Source organism: Poecile atricapillus, chromosome 1, assembly GCF_030490865.1.
Source record: "Poecile atricapillus isolate bPoeAtr1 chromosome 1, bPoeAtr1.hap1, whole genome shotgun sequence".
Classification (NCBI taxonomy): domain Eukaryota; kingdom Metazoa; phylum Chordata; class Aves; order Passeriformes; family Paridae; genus Poecile; species Poecile atricapillus.
In genome coordinates, this window is record NC_081249.1 from 94,137,478 (window position 1) to 94,156,520 (window position 19,043).

At 37.3% G+C, this 19,043-nt stretch overlaps 1 protein-coding gene across 1 annotated transcript in view; it reads left to right on the top strand.

Annotated features, from left to right (window-relative positions):
* Positions 1-19,043, top strand: part of CFAP44 (cilia and flagella associated protein 44) — a 42,712-nt gene that overhangs the window by 7,129 nt on the left and 16,540 nt on the right. Inside the window, exons 4-19 of the mRNA XM_058828705.1 lie at positions 447-609; positions 1,600-1,702; positions 2,012-2,228; positions 3,657-3,771; positions 4,277-4,441; positions 5,519-5,674; positions 6,276-6,323; positions 7,094-7,187; positions 8,426-8,520; positions 10,166-10,372; positions 11,314-11,424; positions 13,072-13,224; positions 14,957-15,175; positions 15,588-15,730; positions 16,600-16,870; positions 18,818-18,873. Of these exons, the coding sequence (XP_058684688.1) occupies positions 447-609; positions 1,600-1,702; positions 2,012-2,228; positions 3,657-3,771; positions 4,277-4,441; positions 5,519-5,674; positions 6,276-6,323; positions 7,094-7,187; positions 8,426-8,520; positions 10,166-10,372; positions 11,314-11,424; positions 13,072-13,224; positions 14,957-15,175; positions 15,588-15,730; positions 16,600-16,870; positions 18,818-18,873 (2,316 nt within the window). The remainder of the gene's footprint in view (positions 1-446; positions 610-1,599; positions 1,703-2,011; positions 2,229-3,656; positions 3,772-4,276; positions 4,442-5,518; positions 5,675-6,275; positions 6,324-7,093; positions 7,188-8,425; positions 8,521-10,165; positions 10,373-11,313; positions 11,425-13,071; positions 13,225-14,956; positions 15,176-15,587; positions 15,731-16,599; positions 16,871-18,817; positions 18,874-19,043) is intronic.

Consider the following 19,043-nt stretch of genomic DNA (forward strand, 5'->3'; position numbering starts at 1 on the left):
GTTGAAGACTGGATTTTCCCTTTTTTACATCTGCTTGTAAACAATTAAGAAGTGAGCTTGAAAACTTGCTTGGTTTGATCTCGTCTGTAGAACAGTTCCTGGTAATCTGATGCACATCTTTTACATTTTGTCTGGAAAGAGAACACAGACAAAATATGAATCTCTTGCAGCTCCAAATGATCCAGTAGAAGCAAGAGGTGTACCCATAGTGGAGATGAAAAGATAGGATATGAACTTTAGAAGGCCTTTACTTGTGCGTTCCTTTCAGTTACAGAGTCAAGATATGTTTTACTTTCACTGTATACTGAAGAAAATTATCTCCTGCCATCAGGCTTAGTCACTAGTTTCAGTATTCCCATGTCAGTTTCAGTTTAAGCATTTTTATCCACTTAGTAAACTGTCTAGAAAGCCAGTGTCTAATCTTTTCCTTATTGGACTGTTCCCAGACATTCTTTTGGATATGACTGTACCAGACCTGTAAACCTGATGGTAATGGATAGACATACTGTGGGGTATATAGCAGGAAACCAGGTGGTGCTCCAGAACCTCAGAACAAAGTATCAGAAATACGTCCGGAGCAGCCGTGGTGGTGGAATTGGATTTATCACAGTATGGCTTTTCTTTCTTGTTTAAGAACTTTATTTGCTTTCTGGGCAAAAAATGTTTGCTTGGTTGTGATTGCCAGATATGGGAGACTTATACAGTTGCACATGCACATACCATAGAAAGAATGGTATTGATTAAAGGAATGTGTGGACCATGCAGCATGGACTTCTCAACCCATCAATATAATTGTCAGAGAAACAAGTATCAGCACACCTTAGTTCCAGGCTCAGTTATCTAAAAGGACTGTCAAGTCCAGCTGGAATTAATTTTTAGCACTTTTACATTCTTATTTAAATCTTTTGGCTCATATAATTTTTTTTTTCAACACTTCATCTGTCCTAATCACAACTGATACTAATATAGAATCTTACTTGCTATTAAAATTTAGAAAATCAAGCTCGCACACGAATGAAGAGAAAAAGTATTTGGTTTCACTCTAATAAACTTATCAAGAGCTTGGAGTCTCAAGTTCTGTCTCTGAATTTGAAGCACCTTACCATCTGAAAGCTCTGCCATCTCTCAGTTTTACTGCACATGAGCGAGGTTTTCAGACTACCAGCCTCAGAAAGTCCTGCTTCATTGTAAGCAGCCTTTTCTGGGGAATCAGTGTACATTTTTACACCTTCAGAGTAGTGTCATTCAGGATGGCTTTTCTGCAGCTGTCTGCTGAAAGTAGATGGCTCCTGACACAAATGCTGCTATGGAAAGATTAGCTAGTGGGTTGAGTGAGGTAGGAATAATAAAAGGATGCATCACAAAGCAGATGGTTTCACCGTTTGTCATGATTCTGCATACATGTGTGATATACTATTTTGTGTGCATAGTGGTTTCACTCCAATATTGAGTAATGGATTGGCAGTTTTTCAGAATAAATGCAATCTAGTATTTATGGCAGTATGTTTTGACTAATGAGTGAGTGAATACAATAAATAACTAGCAGGATAAAGACAAAGGTGTTATTACAGCATGCAACAGGACTTCTGCTTTTTCAAGGCACACCCTGATAAGGAGTACTTTGCAGTAGGAGAAAAAGGAATAAAGCCAAACATTGTCATCTACACATATCCTTCGGTGAGGCCCTACAGAATACTGAGAGGTAGTGTAAAAAGTTCTATTTTCATTTTATACAGATGGACTAGTGTTTAAAGATCCCAGCAGATGGAGTACTGGATCATTTTTAGTTTAGAAGGAAATAGACTCTTTTGGTCCTTCCCAGCAAAAATAGAAAACACTGGTTTCAAGCTTTTTCATTATTACATAGGAAGAAACTTTTATTTGATAGTGATAGCCAACCTAAAGCCATTACCTATTAAAAAAAAATAATTTCAGTGAAAGTTGAGCTCCTTCTGAGTAGATTTTTTTTGTGTTGTTTCTACCTCTTTCCTGTGCTTGTACATTTCTTTAGGTGGAACAGAAGTAGCCTATGTTTTTGGTGATTTCAACCGTACTGGCACTTTGCTGGCCAGTGTTGGGAGCAGCCCTGACTACATGTTGACTATCTGGGACTGGAAGCAAGAAGAGACTCTATTGAGGTCAAAAGCTTTTGCACAGGATGTTTACAAGGTCATGTTTTCTGCTGAGAATGAAGAGCATCTAACTACAGCTGGATCAGGACACATCAGGTATGTTTGCTGATTAGGATTAATACATAACACCTCTGCAGTCATAATACATAGGAGATGACTAACAAGAATGTGTCATTAGCAAACATGTACCAATGAGGAATGCTATTTTACCTGACCCTTACAATTACAAAAATGAGGAATTTCAAATCCTTCAGCCAGTCAAACAAATCCTTCAATATCTCTGCTCTCCAAATAGGATGATACTTGATGTTAAATGTCAGTGCCTCTGGTTCCATTCTTGTAATTTCAACAAGCACTGGGAAGGAGTAATGAAAAATACTTAAATATACATGTCTTCTAGCTGGTAGCATAGGATATATGCCTTCTGTGCCTTCTGGGCTTTCTACCTTTAATTTCTTGAGCTCGTCTGCTCTTTGGACAGCCATTAGATCTGGTTGCCAAGTCATGGATCAGAAACCCTCTGATCACACCAAAGGCCTACAAAAGATGTTTCTATACTTTCCCTTCCCTTCTAAGTTCATGGTTCCTTTTATAGAAAAGGGCCAAACACCCAATGGCTTTAAACTTTCTTTTTGTGTTCTGTGTTTATCCAGTACTTGAATGTTAACACAGCAGAGAATTATGCTATGAGTGGTATTCTGTTGTAATAAAAACGATATCTTTAAAATTATAACATGTCTAAAGTTTCTTTGAATTTTAATGGGGAAATCTGAGATTTGCTTTAAAGTTTGCCTGCAAGGTGGATCTGAAATAGCAAATGATTTATTTAGACACAGAACAAGTGAGGTTTAGAATGCATTATTTATGGAAATCTGACGAAACAAAATCTCTTATAAACTTTCTTTTGAGCAAAATACTACAAATAAACTCTGACATAGCTTTTATTACATGATAAATGTGACCTTTCACCCAAATGTGGACTCAAGTTACAATTTCCAACAGTTATCTAAAAAGTAATGTCTCCTGCACACACAGGAGACATTAATATTTAAGATAAAATCTTTGGCTCAGTGAGATTGAAAGTACAGTTTAATTCCTCGATGGATGGATGACATTAAGTGAAGACCTCAGTCCCTTGGATTTACAAAACTGAGCATCATAAACTCCACAGCAAGAATAAAGTAGGTATCCCTAACTGTGTGTATGGGTTGTAGCTGGAAGGATGTAGCTGTGAATTTTACACTTCTTAATTTTAAATAGTCGTTTCATCTTCATTCTTCCTATTCCAAATTATTTTCCTAGCTTTTTCATAGGAGTAATATAGGGGAGTGTTTGTGTAGTTGTAAAGCTTTATGTCATATTCAAAAGAAAATACCCCAAGTTCTCCTGCAAAAAAGAGTAATACATGAGCAGCTCTTGCTTCATGGCAAGGCATGCCTGGTGAGAGTATTGCAGTGTCTAAGTGGAACTGAACAGTGTTTAGGAAATCTTGTATCAGAGGGCGGTGTGTTTTTCTGTATTCAGGTTCTGGAAGATGGCTCTCACACTAACTGGTCTCAAGTTACAAGGAGCTTTGGGCAGGTTTGGAAAAACAGCAGTGTCTGACATTTTGGGTTTTGTGGAGCTGCCCGATGGGAAGGTAAGTAAGAAAAGTGACAAAAAGAAACAATATTATGTACCCTTTAAGGCTTTGTAAAAGTCTGCTTGGTAAATTAGTGAGTTACTATTTGCTTTAAAATGTTTTTAATCAGGCCCATGATGCAATGTTCTGAGAAGAAAATATTGCCATCAATTTACCCAAATCCTGACTTGTTTTGTAATAATTGGAAAATAGTGTTGTAATTCACAGAGAAAGATCTATGTTGGCTTAGAGCTGAGTGTCTTCTAATGTGAAAACATTAGTATACAGAAATACAAAGAGATTGTTGGTCCTAATCTTCAACCACTTCAGTGCATGCAAATTATGTCACATTGCTAAAATGTTGAACCTTCTCCCCTTTACATCTTCTCTTGCAAATGTTTGTACTTTGCCATTGATTTCATACTTTCATGGAAGGAAGTCACAAATGTTAACTGGTTCTTGCCTATATTTCTGCATGATTACATGCAGGTGCTTTATATACTTATCTTCATTTGCATTGAAGGTTGTCTCAGGAACTGAGTGGGGCAATTTGCTGCTTTGGGAAGGTGGTCTCATTAAAGTAGAGCTCTGTCAAGTTGGACACAAGCCCTGTCACGAGGGCCCTGTCAGCCAGTTAGTTTTTGATGAAGGAGACCTTTACTCTGTTGGAAAAGATGGTGTCATTCGGGTGAGTTTTTCTTTTGCTCTGCCTTTAGGTATGCAAATGTATGGTCAGCAGGTAAATGTTGAGTATTTCCTTTACCAGGCTTTTGGAGGAAATTTTGAAGTGCAGTTTCTTTCTGAAAATTATTTTTTAGAACAAAGCAAAAAAGAGCACATCTCCACAGTATACATGTTTGAATTGGATAGCATGGCATGCGGTTTTCTTTTTCTAATAGTAATAAATAAATCAGCTTTTACTTTAGTAAATCAAAATAATCTTCAGTGGTTTTCTAACAGCTTTGTTCTTGATAGCATTCTAACATTTTATCATTTTCAGGCCTATTAACACATGGTGTTAGCTAAAAGATAAATAATAAACTACAGGTATATTTGAAATTAATTTTCTGAGTGTTTAAAAGCTCAGATTATTAATGCTGAACTGACACAAATTAACTAGCATCTCAGAGATACATATCCTGAAATAGGGGAAAGTAATAAAAAAAAAAAGTATCCTGAAGGATTAACAAATAGTTCTATAAATTAAGGTCAAAATGTTTTCCTTAGGCATTCCTACCACACTCTGTTCTCACCTGTCAATGATCAAGCATTTTGCAATCTTATTTCCCCCCTCTTTAAGGGAGGACATGATGTATCTTCTCCTGATGTGTGAAATGACCCAGATAATCAGTGGAGAACTGGAGGAGGGTTTCAAACACTGTTATTGTTACTTTCTGTTTTATGGCTGTGTTATCCCCTTAGGAAAATTCACTTGATTATAAACATGCTAACTGATATGTAGTCCTTTCCTACAGAGCAGAACATAGAAGGGTTAGAATTCCCATTATTTTGTGCTGCCTCAGTATGAGCCATGCTGAGAGCCCACAGATACAATAATTCTGCATAGTTCTGAAGCTGCCATGTATAGCTCTGCTAGTGTCAGGGTGAATTGAAGCTCCTGTCACTGTTCTAGGTTATGTTCAGAGCAGTGATTTTGCTTTCTTAAAATTTTGATTTTCCATATTTATTGTGTATGAAAACAACCTGGCCTTATGAATAAAAGCTTTTTTTTGTGCTTTTATTTTATGCTTCCAATGCCATGAAGATGTGGAACTTTGAGGTAGTAGATACTGCTGATCCTGTGGATGCCACAGGGTTAGTGGAGATGGAGCCTATGAATGAACTTTGGCTTGGCAAGAATGTTAGCCTGAATTTCATAACAAAAATTCATGACTGTGAACATCCCTTTTGGTATGCTCAGGTAAGACACACTCAGCTACATGCATTCCTGTGGAGAAACACAAAATGAGGGAGGTGATGGTGAGTAACAGCAGGAGTCCATTACAAACCAGTGTGTTTCTTTTTGGAAGAATTCAGTCTTCTTCTAGATATATAGAAAATCATCTTATCTACCTACCTACCTACAGATTTCTTTTTTTAAACACTGAAACAGGCTTCCTAGAGAGGTGGTTTAAGTTCCAAGTTCAATGTTTAAGAGGCATGTAATAGAGGCCCTTAATAATATACTTTAACTTTTGGTCAGGCCTGAAGTGATCAGGCAATTGAACAAGATGATCCTTGCAGGTCCCTTCCAACTGAATTATGCTATGTTATACTCTGCTGTGTTTTTAGTGTACAGCAATGTATGAGACTCTGGCATAAGAACAGCAGAATGCCAAAAGGTACTGTCCAAGTTCTATTACCTTAAAGTGATGGATGGGATTCATAAGGCCAACATCATTGAGTTCAGTAATTTCTGTTTCACAATGATAATCATTAAGGAGTTTTTAAGAAGTCACCATGTGCAGTTTTATTTCCAAATTGAGTCTGAAAATATTCAATTAATGTTTTTCCTTCTTCAGGATACAAATGGAGCAATATGGAAGCTGGATTTGACTTTTTCAAATATGGTAATTTTGCTATTGACAATAATTGCAATTGAATAATTACAATCCTGTAACTATACTGGTTGCATCAGGAATGAAATTTGTGTTTTATGAAATTGCACAGTAGAAAATTGTAGCATTGAAACAGGTATTTTATTTCATAAAAAATTTCAAATGTAATTGATTGTAATGATTGTGCAGAAATAAAGAGGAATTTGATTTTTGATTCCTGAAATTTCAGCTGCCAGATTCAAGTTACTTTCAAGGAGTTTGATTCTGATAAACTGGTAATGAAAGTTGCATGGATGCAGGAAGTAAGTTCAAGGAGTGTTGGTACATCCTCTATAGATAGGTATTTGAACCAATCCTTTCTGTAGTCTTTAAATGACAGAGAGAACTAGGAAAAAACAAGGAGAAGATGAAACACACTTGAAGAGTTTTATCCTGCTGGTAACTAGTGTTATAGCTGGAAATGTTTTTGATGGAGAAATAGATGAGAGAGGTGAAAAGGGAGCATTTAATTTTTGCTCTGGAACATAATAAATAGGAAAAATCCCTTGCAGGGAATAACATTCTAATGTGAAAAGTAAAATATGTTCCAATAACTTTTATTACTTTATGGTAAATAAAAAATGCATACTATACAAACTAATGTCAAAAAAACGAACAAACAAAAATTATAGCAAAGTCTGTAATTCCTTGGATGATGAAATTATTTTCCAGGCAGCATAAGCCCAAACTGGAGAGCACAAGTGTGCAATGCAGCAGAATTTCTCTTCTGTTTTGTGCTGCAGACCCACGAGCGTGTGTGTACCTTCCACTCTGGGAGGATTGAGGCCATCAGTGTCTCTCCCTTTACATGCCTGATGGCCACCACAGCTCTTGACCGTAAGTCCACTGGTCCTTTCCTCTCATACCACTGCCATTATCGGTTTTGAAGGGCGATGATGCTTGGTTTGGAACTACTCTTTTGTATCTGTGTGTTTGCTCTTGCAAAGTCTCTTCACACACAACTGTTCTTCCTGGGATCAGTTCTTTAAACAGTGAAGGGAAATCATTAATGTTTTGAAACAGTACATTACGACTGCTTCATCTTAAAAACCTGGTATTTTAGCAACAGACATTTTTAATGGGAATCTTTGTAAATTGTTTGTTCTGAAGGAATGGCTGGAAAGGTGAGACATCTGGTTTGAGTAACAGCACTTGTATTCAGTGCTGGGGTTTAAAAAGTATCGGGATTTTTATCTTGTAAGGGATTACATACACCTCCAGCATTGTGTAAGCCATTGCAAATATCAGTGTTTGTGCCTTTCTTAGAAAATGCAATAGCTATTATGCTCTCAACAACAGATAACAAGTAATTACAGACATACTCATTTAACTTGTCTAAATATTGCTGTTTAGGCCTCTCACTGTTAGCTTTATTGTGCCTTGAAAGAACTACTGGCCAGAATACTAACAATGTCATTTGCACTATTCAGAGAACACTACAAGGTCTTTTAATTCAATTCTTGTCAGTACCGTCTTGTAATTTGTCTGTGTTATACAATGCACATATTCTTCTAGCCTGAAGACAAACTCCTACCAGTTAAGCAAATGACATTTCACATGTATGCCAGTTGGAATGGAATTTTATGCAATCGGTATGTGTGCCTATGAATCTGTTAATTTTCCCTCTGATGAAATTGGAGCTTTTGTGGACAATCTCCTGTATTTTCCTCCCTTTAAATGTTTTCCTCCCTAGGCAATCCCAAGTAGTAACCTGTCATCTTTTCCTATGTTGTCAGTACAGACTTTCCTTAGAATATGCCACAATTCTGTGCTCACTTGAAAATTACATGTGGATTGTCAGCCTGGGACTTCCTATTACAACTCTCAGCCTCAAGAACTCTTGGTTCTGGATAAGTTGAAGAGTAAAGAGATCATATATTTTGTTCATGAGCATCATGCTAGCTGTGGTACTCTGTAACCATCAGTCAACTTTCCAGGCGGGCACTTTGTTACTCAAAAGAGAAAACACACATTTAATCCAGATTTTAATTCAAATAAATAGACATTTCTCCATAAATCCTAACATGTAATTGACATTGCAATAAATAAATCCTTACTGTCTCCTTTCCACACAGGGACAGTGCGCATCTATGATTTTGGCAGCAACAGCCAACTGAGTGTAATCAAGTTTAAGCAGGGAGGAACAGCACTGACATGGGCACCGGCTGCTGTGAGTTTTTCCTAGCATGTTAGCAAAAATTCATCAAGGAGTCTATGAGCCTGCCCCCATCCAGGAAGCTGCTCACCAAACAAGGCATTAGAGGTCACTTGTTAGGCCATGGTGGAATTTACTGTAGCAGGATGTATGTATAAGTTTGTGGGGTAGTATGTTTGTATATAGTATGGGAAAAGTTTAACTTCACTGTTGGTTATCAGGTATCCTACTTGGTGGCTTCCTAAGATTTTAAAATCGAATCTCAGTGTGCAGTATGGGAAGTAGTCTGAGTTTGTAGACTAACAGCTTGTATTTAACCCACACAGAGCAATTGTCAATTAGCATGAGTTAGTTAAAACATTTTGAAATGACAGCCCAGACAAATCACAAACATTTGGAGATAAATCATTAAAAACTGTTGCCAGAACTGATCATTTGTGGAGTGTGGAGTCTATCACTTTTAGGCATATTTGCTAATTTTAATTAAAATAGTGTCTAGTTATGTTCTTGAGAAAACATAGCAAGCCTGGTGGGTTAATTACAAGCAAATTTAGGAGGAAAATAATTACTTGAATGTTCAAGGTGAGGGTTCCACTGGGAGAGTGCCTTTATTTTATAAATATATAGTTCTGGCAATGCAGGCTTTCGGAGATGCTGTTAAGTGGTGACCTGTACCTTCATGAGGTAAGCTGTTTGCCACAATAAACAGCATCACAAAACGGACTCCATTCAGTTTTACGAAAATTGTTACTGAGCACAATCTGAAAAACAAAGGGTACTTAGTCTATCCATCTGCATTAAACATTGCATTAGATATTTGGTCACAGTTTGAAATGTGAAATGTATTTTAAAATCTGTGCTATTAGTCTAAGAAAACTTAGTCCAACATACTTTAAAGAATCTGTATACCATAATCTCCTCATAGGCAAGCTAGCAGTATATTTGTTAGATAAGTGAACACCAACAAGTCAGCTTGTAATTGACTTCAAGACACTCAAATGACAAATGTCAGCTAAATCCACAAGTCCAACTATATCCATCTAGAGCACAGGCCTGTTTCTGCTAACCTTTATCACAGTTCAAGCCTGTCTTAATTGTTAGCAATTGGCTTACCTACAGGATTTATGGTAAAGACTCCTCCTTTCCATCTCAAGTAGCAGTCCCTGTTGACTCTTGTACTTTATATGGAGTCAAGCCAGATCCAAGCCTGTGCCCTTCTTCAAAAGCCTGTGATTTCTTCAAAAATCATACTTAGGTTTGGTGCCCTATATTATGTTCAGGGTAATATAATTCCTTTTTTTGAGTTCCAACTCTTCTGCTTAAGAAGGTACTGATATACCTTTATGTCAGTATGAATTACCTCTTCCTCAGACATTACAACCACATCCTCATTAACGTCTTCAGTCACCATGGCATGTTATCACTAAAAAGAAACCAACACAATCCAACCCAAAAAATAGGCTCCAATCCTCTCTCTTCTTTTATGGTACCATATTAGAGAGAATAAACAACATTTCACATGTATGAAAATTTCTGTGTGCTTTAGCAACAGCTCCATGTAAGGTGAGTTTAAAAGTAAACAACGGAGCATGTACAATATGGATTCTTCTTCTAAGCTCTCAGATGTACACTGTGATTTTTCTCTTCACTTCACTTAAAGGTAAATCCTGAAGGAGGTCTGATTGCAGTGGGGTTTGAAGATGGTGTTGTCCGCATAATTGAGGTTTATGATCCCAAACTGCTGCCTGGTCGTGGAGAACAGGCCAGTGAGAGTGTAGAGATAAATCTGAAACAAGTTTTTAAACCTCATGCTGCTGCAGTTACGGCCCTGGCATATGAACAAAAGGGAGATGTGTTTGCCACAGGGGTATGTGTCATTTAGTTTGGTTGTTTTTATTAAGCCACAAATGTAGAGCCTTTTAAATAGATAAGGTAAAGCTTGTTTACTGACAACACAGGTTTGCTTCTGTTGCTGTTGATTGCTTGTTGTAGTTCTCTGTGCTGGGAGAAGGATCTGTTTGCACTCAATCTGTTTTTTCTGATGGAAAGCAACCATGCAATTCACACAGTTCATTTTGTGAATTACTGGACTGTTTAGTGTGAATTCTGTAATCCCCTTTGAAGGTGGATTTGGTTCATTTTGTAATTAGTTCAGTAGGATCTTGGAATTAGTAAAAGCAAGTCCGTTGATACATCACATTGGCAGCAATCCAGCTGCTACCCAGCACTGCCTGACCTTACCACAGGGCCAGTCAGTCAGTCAGTCAGTCATTATGTCTAGTAGTCTTTGAGATGGTTTCCAGTTAATGTGGTGTCTCTTTTTAAAAGCTAGTCCTTAGCCATGATCAGTGCATGTGTTGTTACATGTTCATTGGGCTGAATTGCCATGTGTTTCATTTAATGTGGGATTTAAGCTACAATGAATTTGGTACACATTGTGTACCAGTTCTGGATTTTCTTGTTATCTGGGGAAATCAGCTTGTGCTGCCTTATCTGAAAAATCAGGCCTGAGCCTGAGGTTTAAAGGAGCTCCTGGGGCAATGGGCAGAAAGCCCTGGGGATTTGTGGCTGGGGATGCCCCAGGAGGCCCATGAGAGCAATTAAGAGCTATGAGTGGAACATGTTTCTTGGAGCAACATGGACAGGATTTTTATTTCCTCCCAGTAATCATCATGGAAATCCAGTCCTAAATTTCCATGTTTAAACACAAAAAAAAAAATGGAAGTATTTGCTTATGTCAAAAAGTGCTTAGAGTCTTTTGTATTTTTGGTCAGCTTTGATTCAGTCATCATCTTTGTTTTTCCTCAGAGTAAAGACAGAACAGTTTTCTTTTTTGCTATTGAGGACAAATACAAACCAATTGGATTCATCTGTGTCCCTGGACCTGTACAGGCATTACAGTGGTCCCCACCTTCTCATGTGAGTAATGCGTATTTGTTTTCTTACCTTCCCAGCTGTGATAACATATCACTTTAAAGAGAATTTCCAGTGAAAACAGATGAAAATCCATGACTCTAGTCATGGCCTCCATAGACAATACAAATAATGTTTTGCTACTTTGTTCTTCATGCTGCTTCAGTATGACAGATTCTAAAAGGTTCTGAGTATCTGTAGCTCTGGTTCAGACACAGTGGACATATTCTGGTTTTGGATAATGCAAACCACAAGATTTTGGAATGCTTTCTGAACCCTTGACTTGAGGAAACAATCTTATTCCTTAGCTTTTGAGAGGTCTGATTCTCTTTGACAGAGAAGTTATTTGGGTGTTACTGTCTGTGACTCTTGCCCATATTAAAACAGGCTTTTGAAAAGCTTTTTGAGGACATAAAGAAAGATTTTGGGTGCTTCTTGAAATTCATATTCTGTATTTGAAATGTGGCAGGACATACTAAAATAGGTTTTTGCTAATATTTGAAAGTGTTCTAGGGTTAGGGTAACATCTGAAATTTTGTTTGGTCCAGTATCCTTATTTAGAGGAGAGACTGTTCATTATATTTAGATGCTAGCAAGATATATTTTACAGGTGCATAGTGGCAAAGTGTTGGTATTTTCACTTGTTAATTTGAGCTGCTGAAAACTGGCAAAAGAAGTCTTGTTGGTATGAATTCTATCTTACTGCAGAAACAGCAGATCTTGATCTGACAGTTGCATTTTGAGTCCTTTCCTTGAAGGCAAGGTGCTCCTCCTTACTAAAAAAGCACCCATTGTATCTTGGATATGTTAGATTCTGCCTGAATAATTTTCTCTACCAGTATCTGGCCTCCATTGCTAGATAAGAACACTTGCTTAAAACAGTGCCAGCAACCGAGTGTCACACTACTATTTGTTTTGTTTGTTTTAAAGAGGCATTGGTGATTAAATACATTTAATGAATGCATTTTTAAACTGAGATCCTATAGACACAGGAAACATATTCCTAGTTAGGGTTTCCATAGCAACTCTAATATGCCCTCTGCACATTTTTAGTGATGGGTCAGATAAAATAAGCCTCTCTCTTTTCTCCAGATAGCTTATGAAAATTGAAACTAAATACAGACTTTTCTTTTAAAATCTCAAAACACTGAATAATTATTACCCTCACTTCACCTATTCTTCCTAACTTCACATTTTAAAGGACTTGTCAGGTACCAGTAAAAAAACAAACAAACTGAAAAGTAAGTAGCATTTGGCAAGACTCTAGGCCAAGTATTGATGATGTGAAGGATTTATTAGTATGAAAATATATGAAATTATCAGCCCAAAACCTACTAACTCTTAGGTCAAATCCATCTTTTAATTTAACCAAATTTCCAAAATATCATCATGCTTCTATCAAGATAAGCGGTGTCAGAATTATAGCCAGTTTGGACACAGCAAGGATATCTTCAATTCCTTAGCTTTGCCTAGCATAAAAGAAGCTCACTGATTTCTGATGTCCATTTAAAAGTGTCCATAGAAATAAGGGCACAGGTAAGTGTGGCTGGAGTTGGGCTTTGTGCCTGTGCATCTGCCTATTTTTTCCTCCCATTTGTCTCAGTTCCACTTATACATCTGCCCTATATATGCATTCTTTGTGTTTTAATACAGGACAAGAGCATGCTGCTCATCCTTTGTGAGAATGGCTTTGCTGTCCAGGTTCCTGCCCCTCTCCCAGGAATGCAGGATGCAATGACCACATATCACATAACAAGCCTGCCAACACAGTACTTCCATTTTTATAGTATTAAATCCCGAATCAAGGTAAAAAACTCTCCTGTGGCAGAATTTCATCTTCTTCATTATGCCAGGTGATCCAACTACCCAAAAGAGTTTCTAGTCCCTGTATTTCATCACAGGGTTTTAGCTAAGCTCCTTGAAAGGGAATGCCAGGAAGAAGCCATTTGTGGCTTGAAATTACAAGTTGTTTTTGGTTTATTCGAACCTCAATGACACTGAAAGCAGGATGTATATTTTGATTATATTTAGAAGACAGCACTAGAGAAAGGGAAAGCTATTAGTGCATAAGTCCTTAAAATATTTTAATTTTGGTAATTTCACAAAAAGAATATTTCTTGTGGTTGATGTTGGCCCTGTATGATATTCTTTCAATAGTTACAGAACCCTCAGGTAGTCACCTTGAAGCAAACATGAAACATACCTCTTTTTTTAGCAGTATTTCTGACTTTTAAAAAATGTTTTAATTTTAAAAGTATTAATTTAATTTCTGAATGACACTATTAAAAAAAAAATGGGGCCAAAGGAAAAGAGTTATGCCAACTCACAGCTATGGTTAGTTTTGTGAAACTGAAAAGCAAGCTGGTGCTAGGCTCAGAAAGAGAACTCCAGTGAGCAGGCTCTCAGTTCCATACTCTATCCACTACAATCCAACAGCTTCTCTGGTTCATTTGTTATTCTGTGATTTCTCTGCCTTCTCTGTTAACTGCTCCTGTATTACTGAATGCCAGGCAAAGCTTCATTTCATGTTATTATTTGGAGGAAGTCAGCATTCAGGAGAAAGATTTCTACGTTTTTTTCACAGCAGTATCTATAAGAATGATCACAAAGCATGAATATGAAAGGAAAGATTAAAATGTGTGTATAGTTTTGTTGGTTTTCTTGTTTGTTGGTTGGTTGGTTTTGTTTTGTTTTTTAGTCAAATGAGAAGAATAATGTTGAGAAATACTCTAAATCACTAAAGATAAAAAATGTTTCTACAGAGAGAAAGAATATTAATGGCTCTCTTTTTCCTCTGGAAATAGATCAATAATAAGTTACAACAAGGATGTTTTAATGCAAGGAATTTCTCACAGTGAGGGTGGTGAAGCTCTAAAGAAGTTTTTATAGTCTGTAGAGTCCCTAGAACAGGAGATTTTTTTAAAAAGTAAATCAGACAAAGATCAGTTGATAATATTGAAGGGTTTTCTTGTTTGGCTATCTAATATCTTCTTAAGAAGCTACTGTTTTAGAGAATGTTTGATACTTGTCTATGCTACAGTAGGCTTGAATGGAAGAGAGTTTTAAAGGTTTGATAAATTTTTCCTTCACTGTTCAGAAGAACTTAAGTCCATTACAGCTTCTCTCTTTTGCTCTATACCAATGCACTAGAACTTGTTTGAGTTCAGCTTTCCAGTGCTTTTCTTTCTCCAGGGCAGGCAGGGGACAACATTTAGAATTTCTGCAGGAGTAAGCATAGTGGTGAAGATTTGGAATAATCTCTCTGAGGAAATGTTGACATCCGCTTGTCATTCAGAGTTATTTCTTTTTCAAAAGACCAAGAGTAAATACATCAGAGGAGGGAAATGGGGGTATTTCACTGGAGAGTCCCATGAAGTCTGGTTGATCTTTACTAAGTTGACAGGAAAGAGATTTCTGTAGATATTCTGTATGTATAATGCCAGGACCACCTTGGATTTCATTTATGAGAGTCTCTCAGTCAGTGATGTGTGGAGTGCCTTGGTTTCATGTCTCAGTGTTTCTCTGCTTGTTGTAATAGCTGGAAGAGGAGATTGCACGGAGAGAGAAAGTAAAGCAGGAGAAGGAGAAAGCAAGGCTTGAATGGATAAAGCAGCAAAAGGAGATGGGACTTGAGGTAGAAGAAACTGAAGAGGAAGAACCTGAGGAAGAGCCATTGCCAGCTATCTACATACCAGAGGAGCCCAGTCCCATCCTCTGTGGCTTTTATTCAGCACCAGGAAAATTTTGGCTTTCTTTGGTAAATCAGTTTTTACTTCACGTTGTTGAAGTAAAATTTCCCTTTGAAAGCTGTCATCCCTAGGACATTGAATTCCTTTCATCCTTGACAGTTTCAGCGCTTTTTATGAAGTAAACTAGTAGTATCACTCTGATGCAGATTGTTTAATAGATTTCCATTAGGTGCCCTGAATGGGCACAAAGACTGAGCTGTTCCCTCACAAGCAGAAGGTAGAATTTTAACATAGTGGTAGAATGGTTTGTAAAGCCAGTGTTCATGACAGACTTCTGTCTGTGGATAAATAAGATCACTAGGTGTTTGGAAGTAGCATTTTCTAACCTGTCACAGATCCTTAAGAAAGGAAGAATTATTCTGAATTTTGCATTTACCTGGTCAGCTGCCTCAGCTTTCTTTTGGTCCTTCTATTCTTCAGGGTGGGTACGACTCAGGGTTTCTCTATCATTGCGAATTCTCACATGATGGTGAAGAAGACCCTGAGAAGAGGAAAGATGAACCCTTTGAATTGATTCCTATGGAGAACACCAATGACAATCCCATTCACCAAATCTCCTTCTGGTAAAAAATTACACTGTAATGTAACAAATAGCTCTGGGATAAAGATTGATGAAATTGAACTTAGAAGGAAGAAGCGTGTGCTCCTTTGTCCCTTTTAAATCGTAGCTCAACTCTGGTATACACAAACTGTGGTTTTCCTGGCATTGAGTTTCACTTAAAATTCCTAATGGACATAGCTGGGCCATGTGTCTGACAGAATAATTTTAAAAGACCTTCAAAGATGAAAAAAGAGGGATTTCTGAGCAAGTACTGACTCGAACTCAACCATGCTGGACTGTTGAACTCCAGGAGAATCCTTAGAACTCCCTGCATATAGTATTCACCAGAACAGCAGTTCTTTATTATAGTTAACAGAGAATTAGAACATGGAGTGGACATTCTACCCCTCTTATGCTAAGAATATAGGCTTCTCAGGACAGTCTGTGAACTGTATGAATGGAAAGGCTGGATTCTTTTCAGACTCCCAGTATTAGGTTCCCTGTAAGAGTAGGCATGTTCTGCATCAGAAGGAGACGGGTTTAATTCAGGCTTTAATCTACTGCTGTCTTAGCTTCAATCACCACCATCTGTACTAAATGGGGAGCAGGGAGAAAAGTCTGCTTTTCTAGTTTTTATCTTGGTGTCTGTTTCACTGCCCATCTCAGGGCAGTGAGACTAGTACTAAGGTACCTAGGAAGTGCTGGAATGTTCCTGAGTAGCCAGTTAGCTGAAAAACATGTCATAGTAGAATCACACATACTTTAAATGGTCTTTGCTTTCAGCTTCCAAACTTGGGAAAGTGATTTCTGTCATGCTAGATTAGCTCTTTTAATATTTTGAGCTTGCTTATTAGAAGTTGTTGCTTTTACTGTTTCTTGTTTATTTAACAGTACCAGCAACCCCCTGATGTTCTGTGGGATGCAGGATGGCTCACTGCGTGCTTATCCTCTCAGTGATAAAGACCTCTCAGTGGATTCCCTGAAGGACTACTGGTACCTGAATGTACATGACAATGATAATGGGCAGATCCGGGGGATCTGTTGTAGTCATGATGATGGGTATCTGATTACCTGTGGTGGAGATGGAAACATTTTTACATTTGAGCTCTGGTCAGAGGAAGAGCTTCCCAAGGAGCTAAAGGTCATAATCCCCCCTCCTAGGGTAAGTTGGTACCCTCTTTCACTGAACTAGGCCTATTTGGTATGAAATTACCCACATAGGCAAACATAGTTCAATTATTTTTTTAAAGATCTTTCATAGCAAAAGCTGAAGCTTCCCAAACTATTTAGAAGAACATCTCTTGCAAAACATTCCTTAATAAATGGGCTCTGGGACTGCACTGTTCCTTCTTGTTTTTTTGTGTTTTTCTCCAAATAAACATAGTATGTGTTATTCATATGCAATGTTCTACCAGTGCTTTCCCATGTAAAGGTGTAGACATGCATATTCCTGGAATGAAAGAATTGCAAGGATTTCTCTAATTTCAGTAAAGTATGATTCTGCTCTGAATGGGGATTCTAGAAATCCTATTGGAGAATGCCAAATGTGTAGTTTCTCCATACATTTAGCACCATTCATCTAAAATTCACAATGGATTTTACATTTGCAAAAACAACACGATGCTGATCCTGTTGCTCTTTCACTCTTGGACTGTTAGTAGTAATGAATTTATAGGTGTCCTGTACTCACTGCAGAGCTGATCATCTCTAGCATGTTTGAACAGATTACACTGGAACTCAGAAGCAGTTCTACTAATAATACACAAGAAGAGGGATGTCAGCTCCTCCTCTGAAAATGCTCAGACTTTATTGACTTTTTAAAGTCTTAAGAGTGTCTGAATTAAATAAATATAACTTGAAAGAAGCAGTGAGAGCTGTTGAGTAAAGAAGTGCCATTGTGCACAATAAATATTACAGCAGACATACATTCAGTAGAATTTTAAAATCTTGACAGTGTCAACATAAAACAAATTAAACTTTTAAATATGTTTTAATAGTGGTTGGTAACTACATTTTGAAGGATGCTTGGCAGCAGAGACATAGGAAATTGTGATTTTTGGTCGTTCAGCTAAATTGTTCATGACTAGTTGGAATTCTTTACCAGTATAACAAGAATATATAGCACTGAGAATAGAGGCAGAGTTATTTTCTATGAGTGAATGATAAGAGCCTTTGATATCAGAGTCTTGATAACTCCAGTATTACAAGAAGTGATTAATATACAATTAAAAAGCATGTATACAGATTTATAGTTCTGAATATGTAAGTAGCTCTATATAAAGACCTTTATGGTCGTTCTATTGTTCGGGCTAACAACATTGCTTAATGACCATCCTAATAGAGTTTTTCCATTTCCAAAGTATATCTTCATTAAGTATCTATTCTAGTTTTAAGTCATGTGGAAGATTTTTAAAATTCTGTCTTCATTAAACTTAATGAGATTCTTAGAGAATTAAATACAAATCATCTGAAACTAATTGAGTTAAATTACAGATCAATTAAGTACAACTAAATTGTTGGGTGATAGTCCCCCCTCTTTTTTCAGAGCACGATTGCCTAGGGAAATGAGGCTTGTGCTATTGCAATGTCCATCCATCTGTCATTCTTCACAGCTAATAATTGTGAATCCATTATGCAGTCAGCAAAAGCCAACCAGATTAATTACAGATGTAACTTGGAATTAGCCCATGACACACTGACTCTTGTCAATGTGCCAGTGAGGGGAGACAAGAGAACTGTGCTGGGGGGTAGGGAACTAAAGATGTTATGGGGCAGAGTGAAGTTAGGACAAGCAATGATGTAATGATTTATGCCACTGGGGAGGTCATAGGATTTATGTTTCATAAATAAACATAAATATAAATAAATAATGTTTCATAGTTCCTTAAGAACTATGTTTCATTAGCTCTTTTACATATAAACCAGCTTCAATGTTTTTTCTCCTTGAAACATTACAAAGTAATGTTTAAGACTCGGATAATAATACTGAAAATGAAGATTTCTCTTTGGTGATAGGTGGTGGGAGCTCTGTCTTAATGTTTATAAAAGCTTTATTGTCTGTTGAAACTATAACTTCTTGTTTAAAGACAAGACAATGTTTTTATTCCAGAGTGGTCTTGAGAAGGAGAAGGCTACTGAAGACATCAAGGATCCTGATGCCTACACGTAAGAGATGCTTAGATAAGGACGAAAGAAGATTTTCAAGTGTTGGTAGCTCTTTTCTCAGCCTATGTATTTCTTTTTGCCTACAAAGTGGAGAGACAAGTTGATCACCCTGAATTTGGGTCATTTCTTTTTGAAACACACAGTTTTTTCAGCCTTTCTCTCCATTTCAT